Genomic DNA, 20,279 nt, shown 5'->3' with positions numbered 1-20,279 from the left:
ACGTCACATAACTTGCGTTCGCGTGAGAAATATACTCTCGTGTGGCCGGGAGGGGGGTGGGGTGCGGCGTCATGGTTAGCAGGGAAAGATAATAAACTGTTTTTGTCCGACACAAAAACCGTCCATGTCAACCTCAACTTTATTTTCATACACCACCACACAACTCATCTTCTTCTCGGACCTCCATCATACAATTAGTTAGAGGGAAAAAGAAAGTTGGGGGTTTTTGAGGAAAAAAAAAGCGTTTCAGTTTTTATGATAAATTTCCTTTCACTCACAGAAATTCGGAAATGCACTCTTACGTCGCTTTCACTGTTATGTCGCTATAGAAGTTTCGCTTCAAAAATTAAGCTGCTATTTCCTGCGCATTTAAAATCATTTACTCAAAATGTTCGTATCTTATCGAATACTAAATTGTTACATGTTGAGTTTCATTACAGTACGTCTCGTGCATAGTGTCAGATTTCTTTAAGTTACGTAAGAATTGGTTTAAAATTTACCCCTTTTATAATCAGAAAATAAAAAATATGAAGAGAGTTTTTAAGAAACATTTATATCTTCGTGAATATACGAGCTAATTTCACGAAAATGCATAGGCTACAGGCATTGAAAAAAATAAGTAAAATATTTTGAGAAAATTTCAAATTATTTTTCAGATTGTTATATGATACAGGGTTCATCAAAAACTTTTTTTTTTCGGTCCCCTCAAAATATTCGTTACCGAATTTGCATGGAAAGTGTGAATTCAAGTATTATGTTTAGCCCGAAATTACAGAACAGTGTGACGCCATAGCTCGTTTACTAGAAGATGTTAACAGTCGTTCATAATAAAGTGGCCATTCTGAGCATTATATTCTGGTCATTTATAGCTACCTATAAATATTTGTAAAAATGTTTTTTTCTCTAATTTACAAATTAGTTTTTTAAAATATTCATTTCTATTTCACCCACTCAAGAAAAACAAATCTGCATATAACATGCAGTGATATGTGATCCGCACCAAGATATTGCTGTTTTTTAACGTATTGTAGAGCCTCAATATATATTCTTATATGTATTATTATTATTATACTTTGCACATTGGCTCTCTCTTAACAAGCACGCTCTGGTCACGTGAAAGAATCTCGGTACATTCTGTACTGAAACACGAGATGATCACGTAACCGGATGCCCCTTCGGAGGGTCCGAAGGGCGCGAAGGGCCATGTGTGTGAGAACATCAGTTCAGCTCCAGCTCTCACACGAGATGCATCCACGTCGTCTCTCTCTCTCTTAATATATGTACTATGGAAATAATATCTTCTATATAGCATCATAATTAAAGACAACATATCTAAAACTACACGTCTCCTTCATACGGAGTCAGTTGCGCTACCGTCACCACTTAGCATTAGCAGTATAATAAATAGTTCGCGGATTATAACACTGGAAAATACCGTATGTGTATAGTATTTATGAATTTGACAGTCATTTCAACAACATCACTCCGAGTAGAAATTTGACTCTACTCCCGGGGAGGGCTAGAAGCAGCTTATTTCTTGGTCTATACTACGCTGTGCTTATGTTTCTCAAACATTTATTTTGGAGACTTGCGGTGGCGCTGACACTGATGTGATAATTACGTTAACTTTTGTTTCCGAAAAAAATAAATAAATAAATAAATGTAACAAAAATGAAGAAAAATTTTTGAAGGTACCAATAATACAAACATGCAAAAGTTGATCGATAAAAGTTTTTATTCATGCTTGAATTGGTTGGGAGCGAAGATCATTATCCGAGAGACGAATTTGTGATCGTTTCGGATTGCAGGCCGATTTGTGGCAGTCGTCGGTTCTCTTGAAACTCGGTAGTCGCGTTCTGGTCAAAGGATAGCCCATCAGTTTCGGACATTTCTTCTCGCCCGTCGTTATATCGTGGATCTGCTTCAGGAGATCGTAATTAATTCCGTCGTTGACCACAGAATCGAACTTGTATTCCGGATGTCCGGCAACGAATTCGCGAATCCAGCGAGCGGTTGTCATCAGCTTACCTTTTAGTCAGAAAGATTAAAAAATAATAATAAGACACACAAGAGTACGTATATTTAGAAAACAAACCACAGATAAAAGTCAAAATGTTCATACAAATATACAATAGCAAGGACAGGGCTCCTTGAAACCCCCGGACCGACTCGTCCGCCATCTTTGAGCAAAATTGTAACTTCAGTATTATCACATCAATCGTGTAGCCACTGGGAAGATCTAAGCCGATTCATCATCCGTCATCACTGCAACCTCGGTATTACCGCTACAGCTAATAGCTGTCCTGCATGACGGATTTTTGAACGATCAGACATCACTTTGGCCTCACATTGAACAGAAAACTGGTTCTCCCGCCCTTGATGAGTCCGCAAGAGTTGTAAGGCGTCTTAGCCAATCGCTGTTCCCCTATCCTGTCTTTTTATTTTAGATTGGTGCGGGAGAAACTAGTTTTTTGTTCTATGATGGAGGACGAAGAGTATGTCCTTCTCTCTAGGCGCCTTATAAAAGATACTCGATACGAAAAACAAATGGCTTTTTGAATGAAGAACGCAGTTCTCTATCGAATGCTAACTCATCATCCTCCAACTTTGAACAAAAAAACTGGTTTTGCCACTCCATGTTTCGAAAATTGTAAAAGAAGCAGCATAGGTAACAGCGGTTGGCTATTGTGGTAAAGTCGATAGCACACATTTGTTCGAAGATGGCGGATGTGTCAGCCTAGAAATTCAAGGAGCTCTATAGTTTTATCTATATCCAAGTGCAAAAGTTACTGTAACGGTTTTTTGATGAACTCTAACCAATCACGTTCACGAAAGTGTATTACAGTATTTATATATATATATAAAATATGTGTGCTGTAATAGTAATTCCTCCATAGTAGGTCTATTTTGATTCGGTTAATCGAAAGAAACGCTTTAACGAATGATGATTGCTGACGTAATTAAGAAGAGACGATTACATACCGAAATTCTCTCTTCGCTGAAATTCGTAGGAGAAATTACGTATTTTTGTTTTAACGGAACTAAGCTCCGCGCACGTGCACTTACCAGATGCTCGTTTACTGATCAGCTCAAGGTATTGGTGGATCGTACAATAAGCATCAGCGTCGACGTCCATGTCAACCAAGAACGCCCGTATAAAAGGGAGAAGTCCCGGGAATACCCCGTCTTTCCCGTTGATGATTTCGTTTATGGTCATCTTCACGCATTTTTGGTCGTCCGAGTTTTCAGCCTTGCTTTTGCATCTCGTCACGTTCTGGCGGAACCAGAACTTCCCATTTAGAACTGCATCACGTTTTTGTCCTTCCTGCATGTTTTCATCCACCTGTAATGCAAATGACGGATCAGTGTGATATAATCACAATCTACTATTTCAGTGTAATTCGTCCCTGTCAGTATAAGTGCATACACAATTGTACTGCTGTATTATCCATAAGAGGAGCTTCGTTTATATAAAAATTAAAACGCTATATGCGTATTGATGAACTTAACTTTGAAATCGGCATCAAGAAGTCGAGTTTATACGTGAGTATAACTCGAGTTAGAAGCACTATGAATACAACGTAGGCGGCATTTTCAAATTCGGTCAACTGCACCTGAAACGAATGTCAAAATAACACATCAAATAAAATGAACTCTTTTACATTAAAAAAGAAAAAAACATTGATTTTTCTTATCTTGTGCCAATGCTCTTTGCTGTCATTTGCTATCTATAAATATCAAACCGATATTAATTTTTCACTTCACCGTTTGATCAATTTTCTGCCATTTCTTCTAATCAGCATTCGTTGAAGGCGCACATTTGTTCGCGCTAGAAATGTAGATTCAAAATCTGAGAAAGGAGGACGCTTGTGCGTGCACCCTTCATAACGCCAATTTCCACAACAGATGGTGCCGTTGTGGAAATTGGCATCCTCAAATTACTAAAAAATACCGTCAACGCAACAATTTTCCCAACTTCATTGAACCGATCAAAAAGCAAAAAAAAGGAATAACGATTTTCGGCTTTCCTCATTTATAAGTTATTCGCACAGTTTAGTCAGTTTTGTTCCATACTCTACCACGAAGCTGGGCTGGAAGAGATCTTGGCAGCGGGATAAGTCCGGTAGCAGAGTTCTGGCTTTCATTCATTCATTCAAGATTACCGACCGTCCTCCTTTTTGATGTCATTTCAAGCGTCCTCCCACGTTTCAGAAAATTCGCCCTTTTGTCCTCTATTTCAGGTTCCCGGATTTTTTTTTCTTCTCCACTTTGAAACATATATTTCTTCATTGATATGAGTGTCCCCCCCCCCCCACACGCATTCACCAATATCAGTCAAAATTCCCTGAATTTTTATAATGTGATTAGCACGTATTCCCATGGGTAGGTCCTGTCCAGGTATCTGTCCAGGGAATTAGTTAGTAGACATCCATGCTCGAATCGGGATTCGAACCCAGACCTGCGCAGTCAGAAGCTAGCTCCCTAACCATTAGACTACCAGGTGGCAAGTTTTCTGTGTTTCTTCTTTTTTTTAGCGGTTTTGTTTTGGAGTTCAGAAAAATTATTGTTGGGGCTGGTTTATATTGGTCAGAATAGTAGTGCCATCTATTGAGAAAATTGGCATAAGTGCGTTCAAATAAAGAAAGCGTTGAGAGGCTGAAAGTTGTCAGTTGTCCTATTTATAAGAACTCAAGCCGTTTTGAAGGAAGGGGTGGGTTGTATTGTACATTAATTGTGGAGGGGAGGGCTCAAACACCATCAGCCCCAAGGTTCCGGTGCCTATGTATCGATCTGACTTGAAATACAGTAATAGACCGAAATGTCGTCCTACCTCCATTGGCCGGAATTCTACACGCCAACCTATGCTACTGTTTGGTGGCGGCGGCTTGAACCGCATGGTCTGCCAATTAGTCGACTGAATATTCTAGAAAGAAATGTATTTTAGTGATTTCAAAACTCTCACATTTGTTCTTTTCAAAGATAAATCAACAAACATAGAGCGAATACACACAGTAATACATCATTTTGTTTACTCACTTCGAAATGATCGGTATCGTCCTCATCATTTTGATCAATTCTTTCTCTCAATAACGTTATGGGATCTCTAATGAACAAATGAGCGAGGTGTTGGGCCAACAAATGATCTATACCTAATGAAGCAGAGACACTAGATAAGTTACGTATCAAGGAGTTGCAAGTAATATATGAAATGCAATATTTTTTGGTGCAAAAAAGAAAAAAAAGAAAGTTCTAGAAGCCACCCGAAACCGTCCTTTGATTTAATCCACTGCCGGCTCTTGGGTCGTGTGATCCCTGTGGCCGCATGGAGCGCCGCTCTGGAAGAGCACCGAATCCGAGGAGAAATGGTGAAAAACGTTTTATTGACGAAAAACAATTAAGAAAAATTATTTCTATACGCACTATAAGAGGGGGCGCCAAATCTTCGAGGTGAAAGAGCGAAAAAAAAATGGACAAAAAACCAAAAAAACGGGGTTGTTTTGTTCTGTAATAAATTGAGGGGGCACCAAAAATGGGTCAAGCGCAGGTAGAGATTTCGTCTCGAGCCGCTTATACCAGGGCAGTCTTAAGAGCACCTTAGGTCCCGGGAAAAATGATTTGTTCGAGTTCCTCCATCCTACCTGACGAAATGCCTGTTTACCAATTTACATGTTTTATCTCGAATATCTTAACCAGATCTCATTATCATGAGGCCCGCGGGCCGCGCTGGGGTGGGCCCCACGTGTTAAGACGGCGCTGATTTAACCCCTCTTCCTCAAGTATAAAATTTTATGCTGCGGAAAGAAGAAATCCAATCTCGAGGAGAAATGAGAAACCGCAATAAATCTAGCAATTCCAAAGGGTGAGTGAAAATTTTTCCTTATAAATTACATGCTGTAAACAATCTATATAAAAAAGAATGGGAAATGAAAATTATTGAATAGTTTTTTCACACGATCACCTTCTTTTCTTAGTTGTTGATAAATTTCGGCGTCGTACACAAGGTCGATATCATTGAATTTTTCTCCGGCCGAAGACAAATAGGAATCGATGGAGTCGTAACGGGACTTGTTTATCACAAACTTGTCTTTTTTCAGAGGCTAGAAAAGCAAAGTAGCAATATCAAAACAACAAATTGGGGAGAAACGGAAGGGTGAAGAGAAAATTTATTATGCAGTATATATGCGCGAACCTTTAATCCTAACTCTTCTTCAGTTCTATCATCTGAAGATGCAGCGACAATATTCCATCTGCAATCAACGTCTGTTAGATAACCTCTGTGTATAGGAGACGCAGCACTCAGTGCCATCTGAATAAAATAAAATAAAATGTTTGAGTATTAACAACACGATTTGCAAAAGTTATCCGAATATACTTTATACCCGATTATACTTTCATCCCATCAAACTTGAATAATTCAGGCTGAGTATTTTATTTCTCAGGAGTATGAGAGGAAAAGCTTTTAATCATATGCGCATATGTCAATTGTATGTGCGGGAGAAAAGTTGGAACAAAAATGAGTGATTATTATTATTTTTGTACGTGTGTTCAAGCCAGCCGGGGATCCAGGAAGATGTGTGAAGAGGTATCTTTCAAGCTCGTTGATTCATCCCGTAAATTACGGGACAGACAAATTTTCCCATATTATTCGACTATTGAGAGGGGCGACCATTTCTATCACCTCCCCCCCCCCCCCTCCTCGGCTTTTCGCCTGAGCGAAGGCAGGCATTTTCAGATTCCAATGGAGTGGAGGCGGATATTTTCAGCTTCGAATGAAGTGGAGGTAGGCATCTTCAATCGCGAATGAAGTAGACGCAGGCGGATCCAGAGTGATGTGTCGGAGAAGTGACTTATTGTGCAGGTGCATTGAATAATCCCGTATTTTAAGGGAACAGATAAATTTACCCCATATTATTCGGCTCTTAGAAAAGGTGATCGCCCTCCTGTGGATCAGCGTTTGGTTCAAGCACAAAACACATTTGGTATTGAGCAGATGGAATCTTTTTTACAAGTAGAGAAAAATTAAGAATGCAAGGATTTTTTTAAGTACGAATTTTGGAAGCGAGTCAGTTACTAAATACACGAATAGTAATAAAATAGTCAATCGCCAATAAATCAAAATCCCTTTAAGTAAAACATGTGATATTAAACAAAACTAATAATTCAACACATCTTCATGGCACTTGGAGTCGAGTGAGAGAAAGTAAAGTGCCCTAAGTCATACTTACGGCAATAGGGCAAACTGGAGCCAATTGATCGTATAATATTTTCGCTTCATCTATATTACAAGCTTGAAAGGTTACTTGCGTACAGGAGCAGCCCATACCAAATCCCATACAATCCATATAAACATGATCAACCAAAGCGCTCTCTTTCGCTTGACCATCGTCACCCAGAGGCAGAAAATCTTCTACGAATGGAGATGGAGTGTTCTTGTCCCTGTAAACTGTAAAACACTCGTCGTTACGATGACCAACAAGATTAAGAATAAATTAGACTTGACTCGTACTTTAGAAACATTTCGGTGAAATCAAAGAAAAATCAATCAATTCACGATGAAGTGAAACTTACTGGGCGTATTGATAACCACTTTTCTGCCTCTTCTTTCCCTTACGTTCCGTGAAACGGTACTAATAAAGAAAAAATTAAATATAGTATCAAAAACTTTGGTTCGGTTTCAACTTACGCAATTTTTTTCCAAATTCAATGACGCTAAAAAATGGAAAGAAATGGGAATGAATTCAACCATCTCTATGCATACATATTTCTACCCTTTTTACGATCACGGGCGTAAAAAACATCAGTGCGTCCAAACCTAGAGTGGAATAAATTCAAACAAGTCATCTGTGTTTTATTTCCTCTCTCTTCACCATCGCGAAGCTTCATAGTAACCCTATTATCTACTGAAGTTGCTTTTTCTTCCCCCCCCCCTTCTTTCTGTAACTCTTGTTAATGATTTTTCCCCCACACATATATTGTATCTTTCTACTATATACATGTAAGAGTGGAAGAGAACACGTAGGATGAGGGGTGAAAATAGACTAAAAAAACTCTTATCTACCTTATTTATCATACTTTTCCCCCTCTCTTTTATATATTTTTTCCCTTCTCCTTCCTTTTTCTAACATGTGGTTAGGTTAGGACGAGGTTACCAGATTTATCGCCGATTCATCAAATAAAGATAATTTGTTGCCGAAAGATTGTACGTAAAGTGGTTAATAAACAGAAAACTCACTAAAATCTCGGAAGCTCATCATAAATAGCTTCGTCTGGGAAGAACAGGGAACGGGCAGCACCTGTTCCCGGAGTAGTCTCACATTGCGGGAAAGTGAATCTTGGGCAGCCGAGCCTATATAGAATAACAAGAAATAGCACGTTCTTTTAGCATCGGTAAAGAAATTCTGCAAATTCGCGCAATCGATTCAGATAACGATTGGTTATATTCATCCAGTTGCGAGTATGCATATGTTACGGTAAATGTGATTAGTCGGTAATTGTGAATAATCGCCATCATCAATAATCTCGGTAAGTTTGATAAATGTAATTTAATTTATTACTTTTGCCGGTGATTATGCATAAATGGAGTTGGTAAGTTGGATAAATATGGAAGAATTTACATGGAAATATCACTTTAATTTAACCACTTAACAGTTTTGTCCAAACGTGATGCACGCACTACACATAAATTTAGAGAAAAATAATTTATTTTTTACCGGCATTTTTAATGTTTGTTGGCTTTCTTCATATTTATCACAACATGCGCAAACATAACCAACTTTAAATTCATCAACGTGGGGCTGAAGTTCATGCACAATGTAAAGAAATTTTAAAAAATTGATTGACGATTTACCATATTTACCAATACGAGCTGGGGTTTATACAGGGTGTCCGATAAATTCGTAAATAGTTTAAAAATTCCTTAATTTGAAGGAATTGTTTCATGTATTTGAATGCGGTTTGCGAAAAAAGTTATTTTCACGAAAGGAGATTTTTTTTTTTTTTGGTACAGAAAAAAGAAATTGTTTGTTGATATAGAGAGCGCTGCACGAAAGCAGATATGCAAATCAGAGTCCTATAAAATGCTGGGTGTACGATTACATTTGTAAATTTTCCTGTTTTTTAGAGTTTACATAAGGTTTTCATTGTGATGTTGACATTGGTGGAAAGAGCACTTTGGTGAAGTTGTTTAACCTCAGCCACGAATTTCCCCACTGAAGATTTACGCACGTTTCGGACAAAGAGGAGATGGAAGAAAGGTTCGAGTCCAATTACTCCCGATTCGTTTTCGTACAGCGCTTTCCATTAACAAAAAATTGATTTTTTGTTTATACCAAAAAAAAAATCCCCTTCGTGATAATTTTTTCGCGAACCGCATTTAAATACTTACCGATTCCTTCAATTTTTATGAATTTCCACACTATTTACGAATTTATGGGCCATTCCGTCCGTACATAATCACCAGTGAATGTGATAAATCCACAATAATTGATCAGCGATTAGAAATATAATAACCAGATTTTTACCCTATATTTTCCGTATCGTATGCAGTACTACTCTCCAGAAGTGCAGTAGTACTCCGCCGATGTCAAAACCAATCGTAAGTAATTACCTGGGAAAACTCGTGATGCTGAGCAAACTTTCATCGGCTTCTAACAATTCTGCGACTTCTTCCCTTCTGAAACCACAAGGAGTCATCAGCACCAGAACTGAACATAATATCAATTTATTATCATTACACTAGTGCTTATGGCATATTGGCCGTCAAAACAATTGTAACACGTTTATTTCGGGGCTCGCCGCGTCTGGTATTCTCAGAAACAAGCAATAAGCGTATCACTTGAATGAGCTGCAAGCGATTTCCGGGCTATTAGCCCATGGTCTAAGACAAGTGGTTCTCAACCTTTGCGCGCCCGTGGCCCGGTTTCATTCATTTTTGTGAGTTGGAAGCCCAGTCAAACACACGACAAACAGAAAATGAATGAGGAAAAAGGAAACAGCTAATCACTCGCGGCCCGGTATGAATGATGTCGTGGCCCGGCGGTTGAGAAACACTGGTCTAAGGCAAGTGGTTCTTAACATTTTTCTGCTGTCACCCAAAATCAACTACAAGATAAGCGTCGCGGTGAAACCAGAGAAGGAACGAGTGCATCTACAACGGGTCTGCAAAAAATTATTTAAAGAAATTTGAAAGACCCATCTGGGAAGCCCCTACGAATCAAGTTTGGGTAGTGAGAAGGGGAATCCTAAGGGATTCTTGGAGCTCAAGAATCCCTTAGGACCCATGTTCAACCAACCCCACTCGGCTGAAGTTGGTTTTCTGTGGTTCCCAACTTCAAGGAGCACACACACACACACAAGTGCGAGCCGATCTCCCCGCAAAAAACTCTCGCAACAGAGAGCAACAAGCCTACCACGTTACAATTATTCAATTATTAAACTTAACTGATAGCTAGAAAAATTGATGTCAGATGGCAGCAGTACACATAACGAGCATTAAATAGAAACAAACTTCACGTTAGGTTCCATATTTCGGCATGTACCAATTCCATAGAGGAATGTGTACGAGGCACATGTACTTGAATGGCGCGTGCATGGTTGAATAGTAGCTCAATAATCCCCCGGCTGTAATTGGATTGGTGCGACCCATCTCGGATGTCCCTGCGACCCATAGGTTAAGAATCCGTGGTTGAGGGAGTTTTCTTCCTGCCGTTTCGCTCACATCTATGTCCGGCATCGTCTGAGTTTCAGGAAGAAAATGCCTTAGACCAGGGGTTCTCAAACTGTGCTCCTCCAACTTTTGCCAGTGTCACCGCGCTCTCACTCTCAGCGGCGTCCCTCACAAATTTTTTTCGAAGAGATTCTTTGTTAAACAGCTCTAGGGGTCGGCGGAGTCCGCGGATAAGCATTGGATAGGGGAAAAGGGGCACCACTGGTGGAAAAAGTTTGAGAACCCCTGCTTTAGACAACATGCAACTCATTGAACGCCAGCAATGAAAGCCTCAGGAAATACTTCAAATCACTTACGTGTCCACTCCAAATGGCCATCAGCCAGCTCGCTGGCTATTTTCGTATGCGATCGCATCACCCTAAAATGTATGGCTTTTTGTAGTGACTCCACGACTGAAGTCGTCCATTTCACCTATAGCCTCTATTTCAATAGTCATTAAATATGCTGCGAAAAAGATAAAGATTTCGCATACGTCGGACTGCTATATCCAATGACTATAGGTGAAATGGACGACTTCAGTGATGTCAAAGCTTCGCGTATAGGCTTTTTGCTGTAGAAGGTGTTGACTTACCTGGCTCTCATGTTTGCTTCAACTTCGTTGATGTGCGACGTCAGGCATCCGTAGGGTTTTCCCGGCGTTCCTTCGATCATGTATGACGCATATTCTGGCCTCCATAGCGCTCTAGCATTCCTGTGAATATTCAGTTTTTATTTCTGACGAAGCGAATGTGTGAAATTATTTCTTAAAATTTTTTAAACTTTTGAAACTTTTATGAAGAACAGCAGAGATGCTCAACGGATTGATGGGTGTCGTAACTACGATTGTTTTCCTTTTCACTGATTAACTTGCAGAACCTAGTTTATCAAGTAATCATTCATAAGTATTTTCCGCATCATTATATTGTTATTAATATCGTAGCATTAAGAGATGAATGATAGAATCATTAAAATCATGATCTATGTACAAAACAGCTTTGCATATTATATTCAGAGCAGCCCTTAGCGGGTGTGCGGTAACACCTGGTGCCACGCTTTATGAGTCCCCCCCCCCCTTCCACCGCACTCACGGTAAATTATTAAAGGCTTTCACCAGTTCTTAAATTATTTCTTGCGTTAATTCTGAATTCTTATCAATTGCAGAATCGTTAATCTCATTTTCTTCGATTCTTGAAATTTTTCTTCGGTTAATTATGAATTTTCATCAATTTTTTCGATAGTTTTAAATTTTCGTCAACTTTGGAATTATTTTTCTTAATTATTTTTGATTCATCAATTCTAAACTTTTCATTAGTTTCAGGAATTGCTTCTCTCATTAGTTCAAAATTACCTTCGGTGCTGAATCTTTATCATTTTTTTGTGTTAACCTAACATTTTATTGCGTTTTTAAAATTTTTTGTATGGATATTTCTCAACGCCTGTATGTGCTGAAATAACGGATGTAGATTTCCCTCCGACGTAGAATATATAAAATCGGGCCAGGGGTCCTAAACATTTTGGCTAAAAAATGTAATAATCCCTATTGAAACACGTTACCAAACATTTTAGGAAAATAGCTTCCATAGCTTCTATCATGAGGGAGAACGATATTAAATGAACAATGCATGGTACGCCAGTGAGCGGAACAGAGATTTATTGTCCTCTTTTCCTACAGAATTTTTTATCAGTTACATCATTCATAATCACCGATAATTGGTTGATGATTTGAATGTTAATGGCTCGAAGGCTAACAACTAGGCTTTGTAACGGCGTAGTTGTTCGATGGTACCTACATTCTTGGGCAAATTTGTACATTATCACTCACTCACTGAGGTTGTTCTTTCTCCTTCATCTGCAGAATCGGCAGGATTTCCTTCGCTTTCAAACTGAGCGCAGCAGTCCTGTCATTGCGGTTGAACTTGACGATCATGTATTCAATCTGTGACGGAAATAAATTTCAGTAACATACAAGAAAACATGAAAAACTGAGCTTCGCAGTTAACTGAAGTGAATAGATGAGCGAAGATACGGGGTGCCCCTCCCCCCACATAGCTTCAAAGGTGGAGAGTCGACTGATCTAATGTATATATGAATTGACATTCATCATCATCGTGCCCCCCCCCCCAGACTTCCAAGTCTATCTCCACCTATGAGTGAATCGGAATATGTAAATACGTATGTACAGTCTAACCCCGATTTAACGCCGTCGAAAATTATTTCGCAGAATTTTGGGGTTAGGCTGGGACTACAGTATAAAAGTTTTATAAAAGATCGTTTATAAAACGTGAAAAATGCAACCAATAGGCGGATCGGTCAAGTTCGCTCGAATGTAACAAATGTGTTTATTGGTTACATTTGTCAAGTTTTATAAAAGAACTTTTATCAAACTTTTATAGTGTAATACCAGCCTTAGAACGAGTTTGGTGTTATATCGAATCACGGTTTAACTCCTTCCGATCACGGACGAAATATTTAGTCTAAACATACGTCAGTGGAAACCAGTTCTGCATTTTCTTTCCTCTCTTCTCAACATCACGAATCTTTATTGCAATCCTATGAATGGCAAAAAATTGTTTTTTTCTCCATTTCCCCATTTTTTCTATTATCCTGTTAATGATTTTTTTCCCTCCACATATGTATCTTTCTTCTCTATAATTATGCTATTGCCAAAACCCGAAATTGGCTAGATCACGAATTGGCCAATTTAATTAAATATTTACCTGGTTCATGTTCGGATTTCGGGTTTTGGCCAGCCAAAGTCTGATAACAAAAGACATGATTCGGGATCAACGACAGATTGGCAAATTTTTTGTGATAATTATGTTCACGTTAGCTATGGCAACCCATCAGAGCGCAGTCATAATGCAGTAATAATTTTTTTTCCTTTAAAATTTGACAGAAAAAAATTATATGTGTCTGTCTATAGCATTAGTTTTTTCTGTAAAATTTCACTTTTTTTTCTCTCTCGTAATATGGAGCTGATCCAATACTGTTAACTAGCTTGTGCTAGTTAAAATAGAAATATATAGTAGAGGGAATATTTTAAAATTATTATTTTCATATGTATTTAAAATTGATAGTTTGGAGTATTTAAATTTGTTATTTTGGATTTAACTATAAAGAGCTGCAGGTCTCCACACAGACGCCGATAAACAAAAAAAATTTTTTTTTTTTTCCTGCTGTACTATAGTATATCAGTTACTGTCGCCTGTTTATCGGCGTCTGGAGACCTACAGCTCTTTATAGTTAAATCCAAAATAACAAATTTAAATACTCCAAACTATCAATTTTAAATACACCTGAAAATAATAATTTTAAATATAAAAAAAAAATATGTTCCCTCTATTCTCTATTTTTCTATTTTAACTAGCACAAGCTAGTTAACAATACAACTACTATATGTAGCCATGTATCACACGTTGGCGGTGAAAAAAAGTAAATTTGGTGCCTACCTGGCCGTCTTACATCAGCACATTGAAGTTAGGCCATAGATATCCGGCCACTTCTCGAAATGGCCGGTCAAAGCCCGAATCATTTCCGCAAATCGGACTTAGGACAAACCTCTCACTTCGGGCTTTGGCAGCAAGATATACACGTAGCCACTATGGTGGTCGAGTGGTCATAGTGACGAGCCCCCATCGCGGGGACCCGGGTTCGAACCCCACCGTCGCCACAGTGGTGGACGGCTGAAGTTGGTTTCCAACTTCGAGGCGCGAATGCGAGCCGATCTCCCCGTTAAAAAGCCACAGAGAACAACAGCTCCACACCGCTAAAAATGTTCAGACATTACTCTTTACTTACAATTTCAAATATAGATGGCGGCATTAATTCACGCACAACACCATGTACGCACTCAGACTGTTAGGTACACGCACTAACACTTCCGGCACAACTCACTAAGTAGTAAATTGCCCATGGAGATAGACCGGAGTTGTGCTCGGTTTGAAAGAAAGAAAGAGCGTATACGTGTGTAAGAGCGAAAGAGAACACATCGGGTGAGAGTGAAAAGAAAAATCTACTGCATAATAACAAATTTAAATACTCCAAACTATCAATTTTAAATACATCTGAAAATAATGATTTCAAATATAATATATATATATATTTCCTCTATATTCTTTATTTCTATTTTACTCCCTTATCTACTTTTATTTATCTATTTTACGAGATGGTCTCTCTGGGCGGTCAGCCGACTCCAAGTCTCACTGCAGTGTTGAACATTGTCAGAACGCGCATGCGCGATATGAGAAGACGTGATTTTTCCAGTAAAGTGCATCCGGCTGTTACAATTGGCAACTTATCGCCAAACACCAGTGCTCATTAACGATTTCGCTTTTATTTTGTCATGACGTCCCATTGCTCCACGCGATAATATTGCAAATTGCGCAATGATATATAATTTAATAATAGTATAATATTGGAATATAATATAATGATCATAATAATAATATTGACATGCAATAAATACAGCGGCTTGCCGCAACCCAAGTTCTATGCGTCGTTTTCTAACGAATCTATTTTCATTATGGACCAATAGCGAAGGAATTGGTCGGCTCCCTATGAATCAATAAATGATAGTAGGTCCCAGCTTCTCTCTTGATGGGTGCTCACTACGCGAGCTATTATTATCGTCAACTTGATGCGGCTGAACCACATTTGGATTAAACCAGAAAAAAATTAAAACATTTTTAGTGAGTCAAATGAATGATAATTTATTGTACGGGGCGGCTCTCGTCACATTCGCTGTTTGGAAACAACCCCCTAGCCTCGTGCATCTGGCGATTGGTGGTGGAATAATAATATATTGAATCATATTTAATCTGTGCAACGGTTTAAAAAAATTAAATGTAATAAAAGAAATTAAATTTTATTAAAATTATAAAAAATTAAATATAAATTTAAGATCATCAAAAGAAACGAAGATGGTAGGGAGGGAGGGAGGGGGGGGGGAATCTCGGCTGGGTTTGAGATGAAACCTAACCCACAACTTCAACATACGTGTCCCATGTTCTAGGCGCTATTACAACTATGGATGTCGGTTTCTGGTACAATTAAGTACATATCTATTATTAAACGTCACCAGGTAATATGTTGACGTCAACCAACAGTCACCAGAAAAACGCGCGCCAATCACACGCATGCGCGTTCTGACAATGCTCAACGCCGCTTCTCGATTCCAAACGACTGAGCAATGTTGTCCATGTCTTGGCTGGGATTCGAAATCATAATTGCAGGTCGGAATATGATCCTTAAGAGGCATCAGCGTTGCTTGCGGTTACTACGTCATAACCATATCTCAATTCGTTCTTATTTTGATTATGTTTATGTTACGATAGATGTGATAAATCCATCTAATTTTGGTAAGTTAGATAAGTATTGCAGATTTATCGCATTTACCGTTGATTATTTACAAGGTGTCCCATAAATTCGTAAATACAAGTAGTTTGATATTCATAACTGAAACAGTTGGTGTATATGAATGCAATTTGTGAAAAGTTATTATCACGGGGAGTACAGAAAAAATATTTAGTTCAAATTTTTTGTTGACAGAGGGTGCTGCACGATTACTACTACTTAACCGTACATGCACTTCGTACACGTTCTTCTACGAATCTTTAACGAACTGGTACATGCCGGAATGCGTGTTCTCAGTGTATGTGCTGTCCACCGTATTCATGTTGCCAGAACTGGGTTTGTTCCGTGTTCTTGCTGGTGTTGCCACCTGTCGTTCATGTTTTGAAGTAAAGATGGTAAATGTTTGAGCTGTTATGCCAGTATCGTGTTGCAAGTCTGCCTGCTCCCTAGAAGAGACTTTTGTTTTTTTTAATGGGAGACCGGCTGTCATTCACTTCTCGAAAAAAGTTGGGAAAAACGCAAAAAACCAACTTCAGGCAACCATTACTGTGCGTCAACGGGGTTCGAATTTGGATAGGATCAGAGAATAAGATTGATGTGTTTCAAAATTTAGTTGCTTGCAAATAATTCTTGTTTAGTTCTTGTTTTTTTAATCGTAGTTCCAATAAACTGCTCTATTCCTTCTTCTTATCATTTTGGAACAGTGTTTCTTCACTAGAGGTGTTTGAACTCTGGTTGCGCTTTAAGCACACATGAAACCAGTTAAAATTTTTACCAATATTGATTTAATGTTCTGTGCTAATTATTATTAATACACTTACATACATAATAATTTTATCATAAATTACCCAGTCTATTATATTTATTTACAGCATATAGGCCTATAACTTTCTTTCCTTATGCTTCAATATCAAAAACACCAAAACCCCGGGTTTTTGCCAACCCTGCCTGTAAAGGACGGAACGATCAAAATTACTCAATCCCCTCCAAACACATAGCCTTGGATCTGCGCCTGCGTACGTGATGGATATACTACACATACATTTTGCCATAAAAATTAAATTAAAATATATGTTATAAGGAGATAAAATAACTTATGCTTTATTATAAGTCTTGTAAAGTTAGCGATCTCTCTTCTCACGTTTATCAACATTTTTAAACAATCAACATCACTGATCGAATCCATCGATCTTAGACTAAATGTTGAGCAAAATTCATTCACGATTTATCATATTCATCAATACGAATTATACCTAATTACCGACAAATGAGATAAATCCGCAAAATTTGTCAAACAAATACCAAAATAATCGGCGATTATGCATAATGACCGGATTTATCACGTTTACCGTAAGAGTATTTAGAAATCATCAACGCCCTTTGAGTTTGAGTTCACTTATTGCTACAATAATACGATGTGCAGGGCCGAAACTAAAAGGAGGAACTGCGCCCGGGTGGCTAATTCTAGAGAAAATGCCGTCATAAAAATCATCGCATTTTTTTCGCAATGGGGGAGATGCGGAAAAATCATGTTTGCTCCCCCCCCCCCCCCCACACACACACACACAAATACTTGTTAAAATCCAGCGATATGCACAATTGCACATATGAGGGGTTCACAACTATAACAGACCAAGTCCATTTTTTACAAAAAATGTGATAGCTAGCTCAAGAGGCGCAGCAACGTCTGTTCTGTTCACTGCTATAGTGAGCCAAGTTCGTAGTTCAACTACTTTCTCAATGGTGGTGTTTGTTTTCACAGCTGAGATGAAGTAATACTAAAACTTTCACAGCCATACCGAACCAAGTCCATTCTTGATTAGAATTTTGATTGCCTCGTTGCTATTTTTCATTATATTAATCATTCTCAAGTCAAAATGAGTTGTGATTTTGAGTCTTCTGGAGAGGAATATGTTCCTGATTTATCATATGAATCATCGGATGATAATATTGTCAACGGTAGGTACCTAATATTGCTACTTAGCTGGGAACGTGTTTATAGATGTTTGAACAAGGATTGCATCACATCAGCCGCTTCAAACTCTAGAGGCAGATATACTCATGGAAATAAAATTGACATTACAGACATTATTGATCACAAAGTAATCAGCTTATCAAAGTCACTATTCCAGGAAATATAATGTTAATAGAAAGTACCTTCACCCTTCAGTGCCGTCTTAAGGCACGTGCCCACCCGGGCATAGCCCGGAGGCATCAAGAGAAAAGGGGCCTCACAAAAATGAGATTTCTGAAATTTTCGAAAATTTGTCTGGTAGGGCCTCAGAAAAATCACTTGGCCCGGAGCCCATGATGTTCTTAAGACGTGTCTGTCACCCTGATCTTTCGATTCGAAAGTTGTATGGCATTTATGTAGAGGACTGTGTGGCAAAGAATAAGATCTCCGTAAAAGAGAAATTCTATAACGAAATCATCAGCATAAAATTTAATTAACACTTTAAACCAACAAGTAGCCTACGTGTAAATTATGCGATGACATATCCATGAAGCTTTTAACAGAAAATGATTGAAATCACTAGAAAGTCTTGAAACTAAACGAGAGCTCCACTTGCGGAAAGTACAGCAGGATAAAAGGAAAATGGAAACGGATAGGGGGGGGGGGGGGATAAAGCCCTAAAACATCCCTAGCTTATTATAAATGTAATCTATATGTTTATAACTTTGGGGTACATTCATTTCTTCATGATAATGTTGGATACATATAGTCTACGTTTGGGATGGAAGGGAGAATAGGTTAGGTTCTGAAGACATTTCTAGCATTATTGTGAGATACCTGAGAGAGAGACCCCTAAATATAAGGAACTTCTCGAATTGATGAAGATGATAATGTTTTTCAGTGATTGATTTACGACAATGGTAACATTTTTTATTCATTGTAATTGATTTGTAGTTTAAATATACCTACTGAAAATATTTAAAAAAATCAAGAATTTTTCATAATATAAAACAAATCATAATAAAATGTTTTTCACTTATACATTGTAGCATCATATTTTTTCACGTAGAAGCTTCAATTCACAGCCATAGCGGACCAAGTCCTCATTATTAAAGAAAAACTATAAAAATTTACAACAAAAATACTGATTTATTATTTGTAAAAGCAGGGCACTAAAAAAATGATATTTTAAACTAACCTTTAACATATTTAATTTCTTTACATCACTTGAACTGAATTAACTATCTATCAAAAACTTCAAGGCGTTATTATTCACAATGAAGATAAATGGACTTGGTCTACTATGTTGTGAACCCCTCATGTATGAATGAGTTTTTGGCTTACCTCATCACCCCACTTCAAGCAGTCGTTCTGCCTATCTTTGAGCCTATGGTACAAATTGATGAATTGCGCCACTCCGTGTCTGCGTACATGTTCGGCGTGCTTTTTCGTCTCTTCCCACGACAATGCGGATCCTTCAACCAGTAAACCCATGTCGGCAAAATTAACCTGTTCTTTGTCGATAAACTGACTATATATTATTGTGAAGTGATTGAAAATCCCTTTGAATTGTGAAATAATCCTCAAAATTTGATTAGGATAAAAGCTATTGGTTGCAAATAAATTAGTACTAATGTGACAGACACTAGTTAGAACACGTTCCGACGCAATACGCGCATCCGCTTAAAAGATCGACAGTAGGGTGAAGGCAATTCTTTCAGTTTTCATATCATTCATCAAACACATGAAAAGAAAAATTTAATCAGGATATGACGAGTTCATTCGCGATAAAAAGAATTGACGGCCTACTTGACCGAGAAGCTTTTATCAATACTTTTTCGATTGCGTCGTGCCCAAAAATAAATTTATCATTCATCTTTTCTTTCCTTTTGCGTTACGGTATTTGATGGAAATTTATCAGATGGAGGGGTGGAAGGGAAAATGTAAATTTTCACTCTCGCGTTAGGATTACGTCTAAAGAAACAATTAATTACAGTGATAGGAACCGAGAGGCTCTGTCACACTCGGTGATGTAAGCCATGTCCCAGATGATGTACCATTGTCCCAGGGGACTCGGGTGCCTCCGGGGAACCTAACCGTTTATTAAGCTTGAACAACATATGCATGTATACGTGGGCAGGTACCATTATGCACATCGCCAGTAAACAAGTACAAAATTTATGATCGAAAAATGATAGGGGTAAATAAATCATAGTTACAAATCACATAATCATCGTTATCGAGAATAGTTCTTGATAAAGTTTGATC

At 38.2% G+C, this 20,279-nt stretch overlaps 1 protein-coding gene across 3 annotated transcripts; it reads right to left on the bottom strand.

The window, feature by feature from the left end:
* Nucleotides 1-1,717: 1,717 nt before the first annotated feature.
* On the bottom strand, nucleotides 1,718-19,843 carry LOC149069350 (glutamate--cysteine ligase catalytic subunit-like). Of its 3 annotated transcripts, XM_089250005.1 has the most exons (14): nucleotides 19,356-19,843; nucleotides 12,532-12,641; nucleotides 11,298-11,417; nucleotides 9,608-9,673; nucleotides 8,234-8,347; nucleotides 7,570-7,628; nucleotides 7,227-7,444; nucleotides 6,191-6,307; nucleotides 5,960-6,098; nucleotides 5,038-5,150; nucleotides 4,832-4,924; nucleotides 3,512-3,614; nucleotides 3,067-3,345; nucleotides 1,718-2,028 (listed from the first exon to the last, which is right to left on the bottom strand). In XM_089250005.1, the coding sequence occupies exons 1-14, from the start codon at nucleotides 19,503-19,505 to the stop codon at nucleotides 1,739-1,741; spliced, it is 1,971 nt and encodes a 656-aa protein (XP_089106131.1). In that variant the 5' UTR covers nucleotides 19,506-19,843; the 3' UTR covers nucleotides 1,718-1,738. The 3 variants fall into 3 exon arrangements, with proteins under 3 accessions (XP_089106131.1, XP_089106132.1, XP_089106133.1); XM_089250006.1 differs by lacking the exon at nucleotides 9,608-9,673 and having other exon boundaries at nucleotides 19,356-19,701; XM_089250007.1 differs by lacking the exons at nucleotides 9,608-9,673; nucleotides 11,298-11,417 and having other exon boundaries at nucleotides 19,356-19,704.
* Nucleotides 19,844-20,279: the final 436 nt, after the last annotated feature.

The sequence above is a fragment of the Pholcus phalangioides genome, unplaced genomic scaffold (genome assembly GCF_987345545.1).
Source record: "Pholcus phalangioides strain wild (caught in Gottingen) unplaced genomic scaffold, Ppha-v1.0 ptg000022l_1, whole genome shotgun sequence".
In the NCBI taxonomy this organism is placed as follows: domain Eukaryota; kingdom Metazoa; phylum Arthropoda; class Arachnida; order Araneae; family Pholcidae; genus Pholcus; species Pholcus phalangioides.
This window is presented reverse-complemented; position numbering and strand designations above follow the sequence as displayed.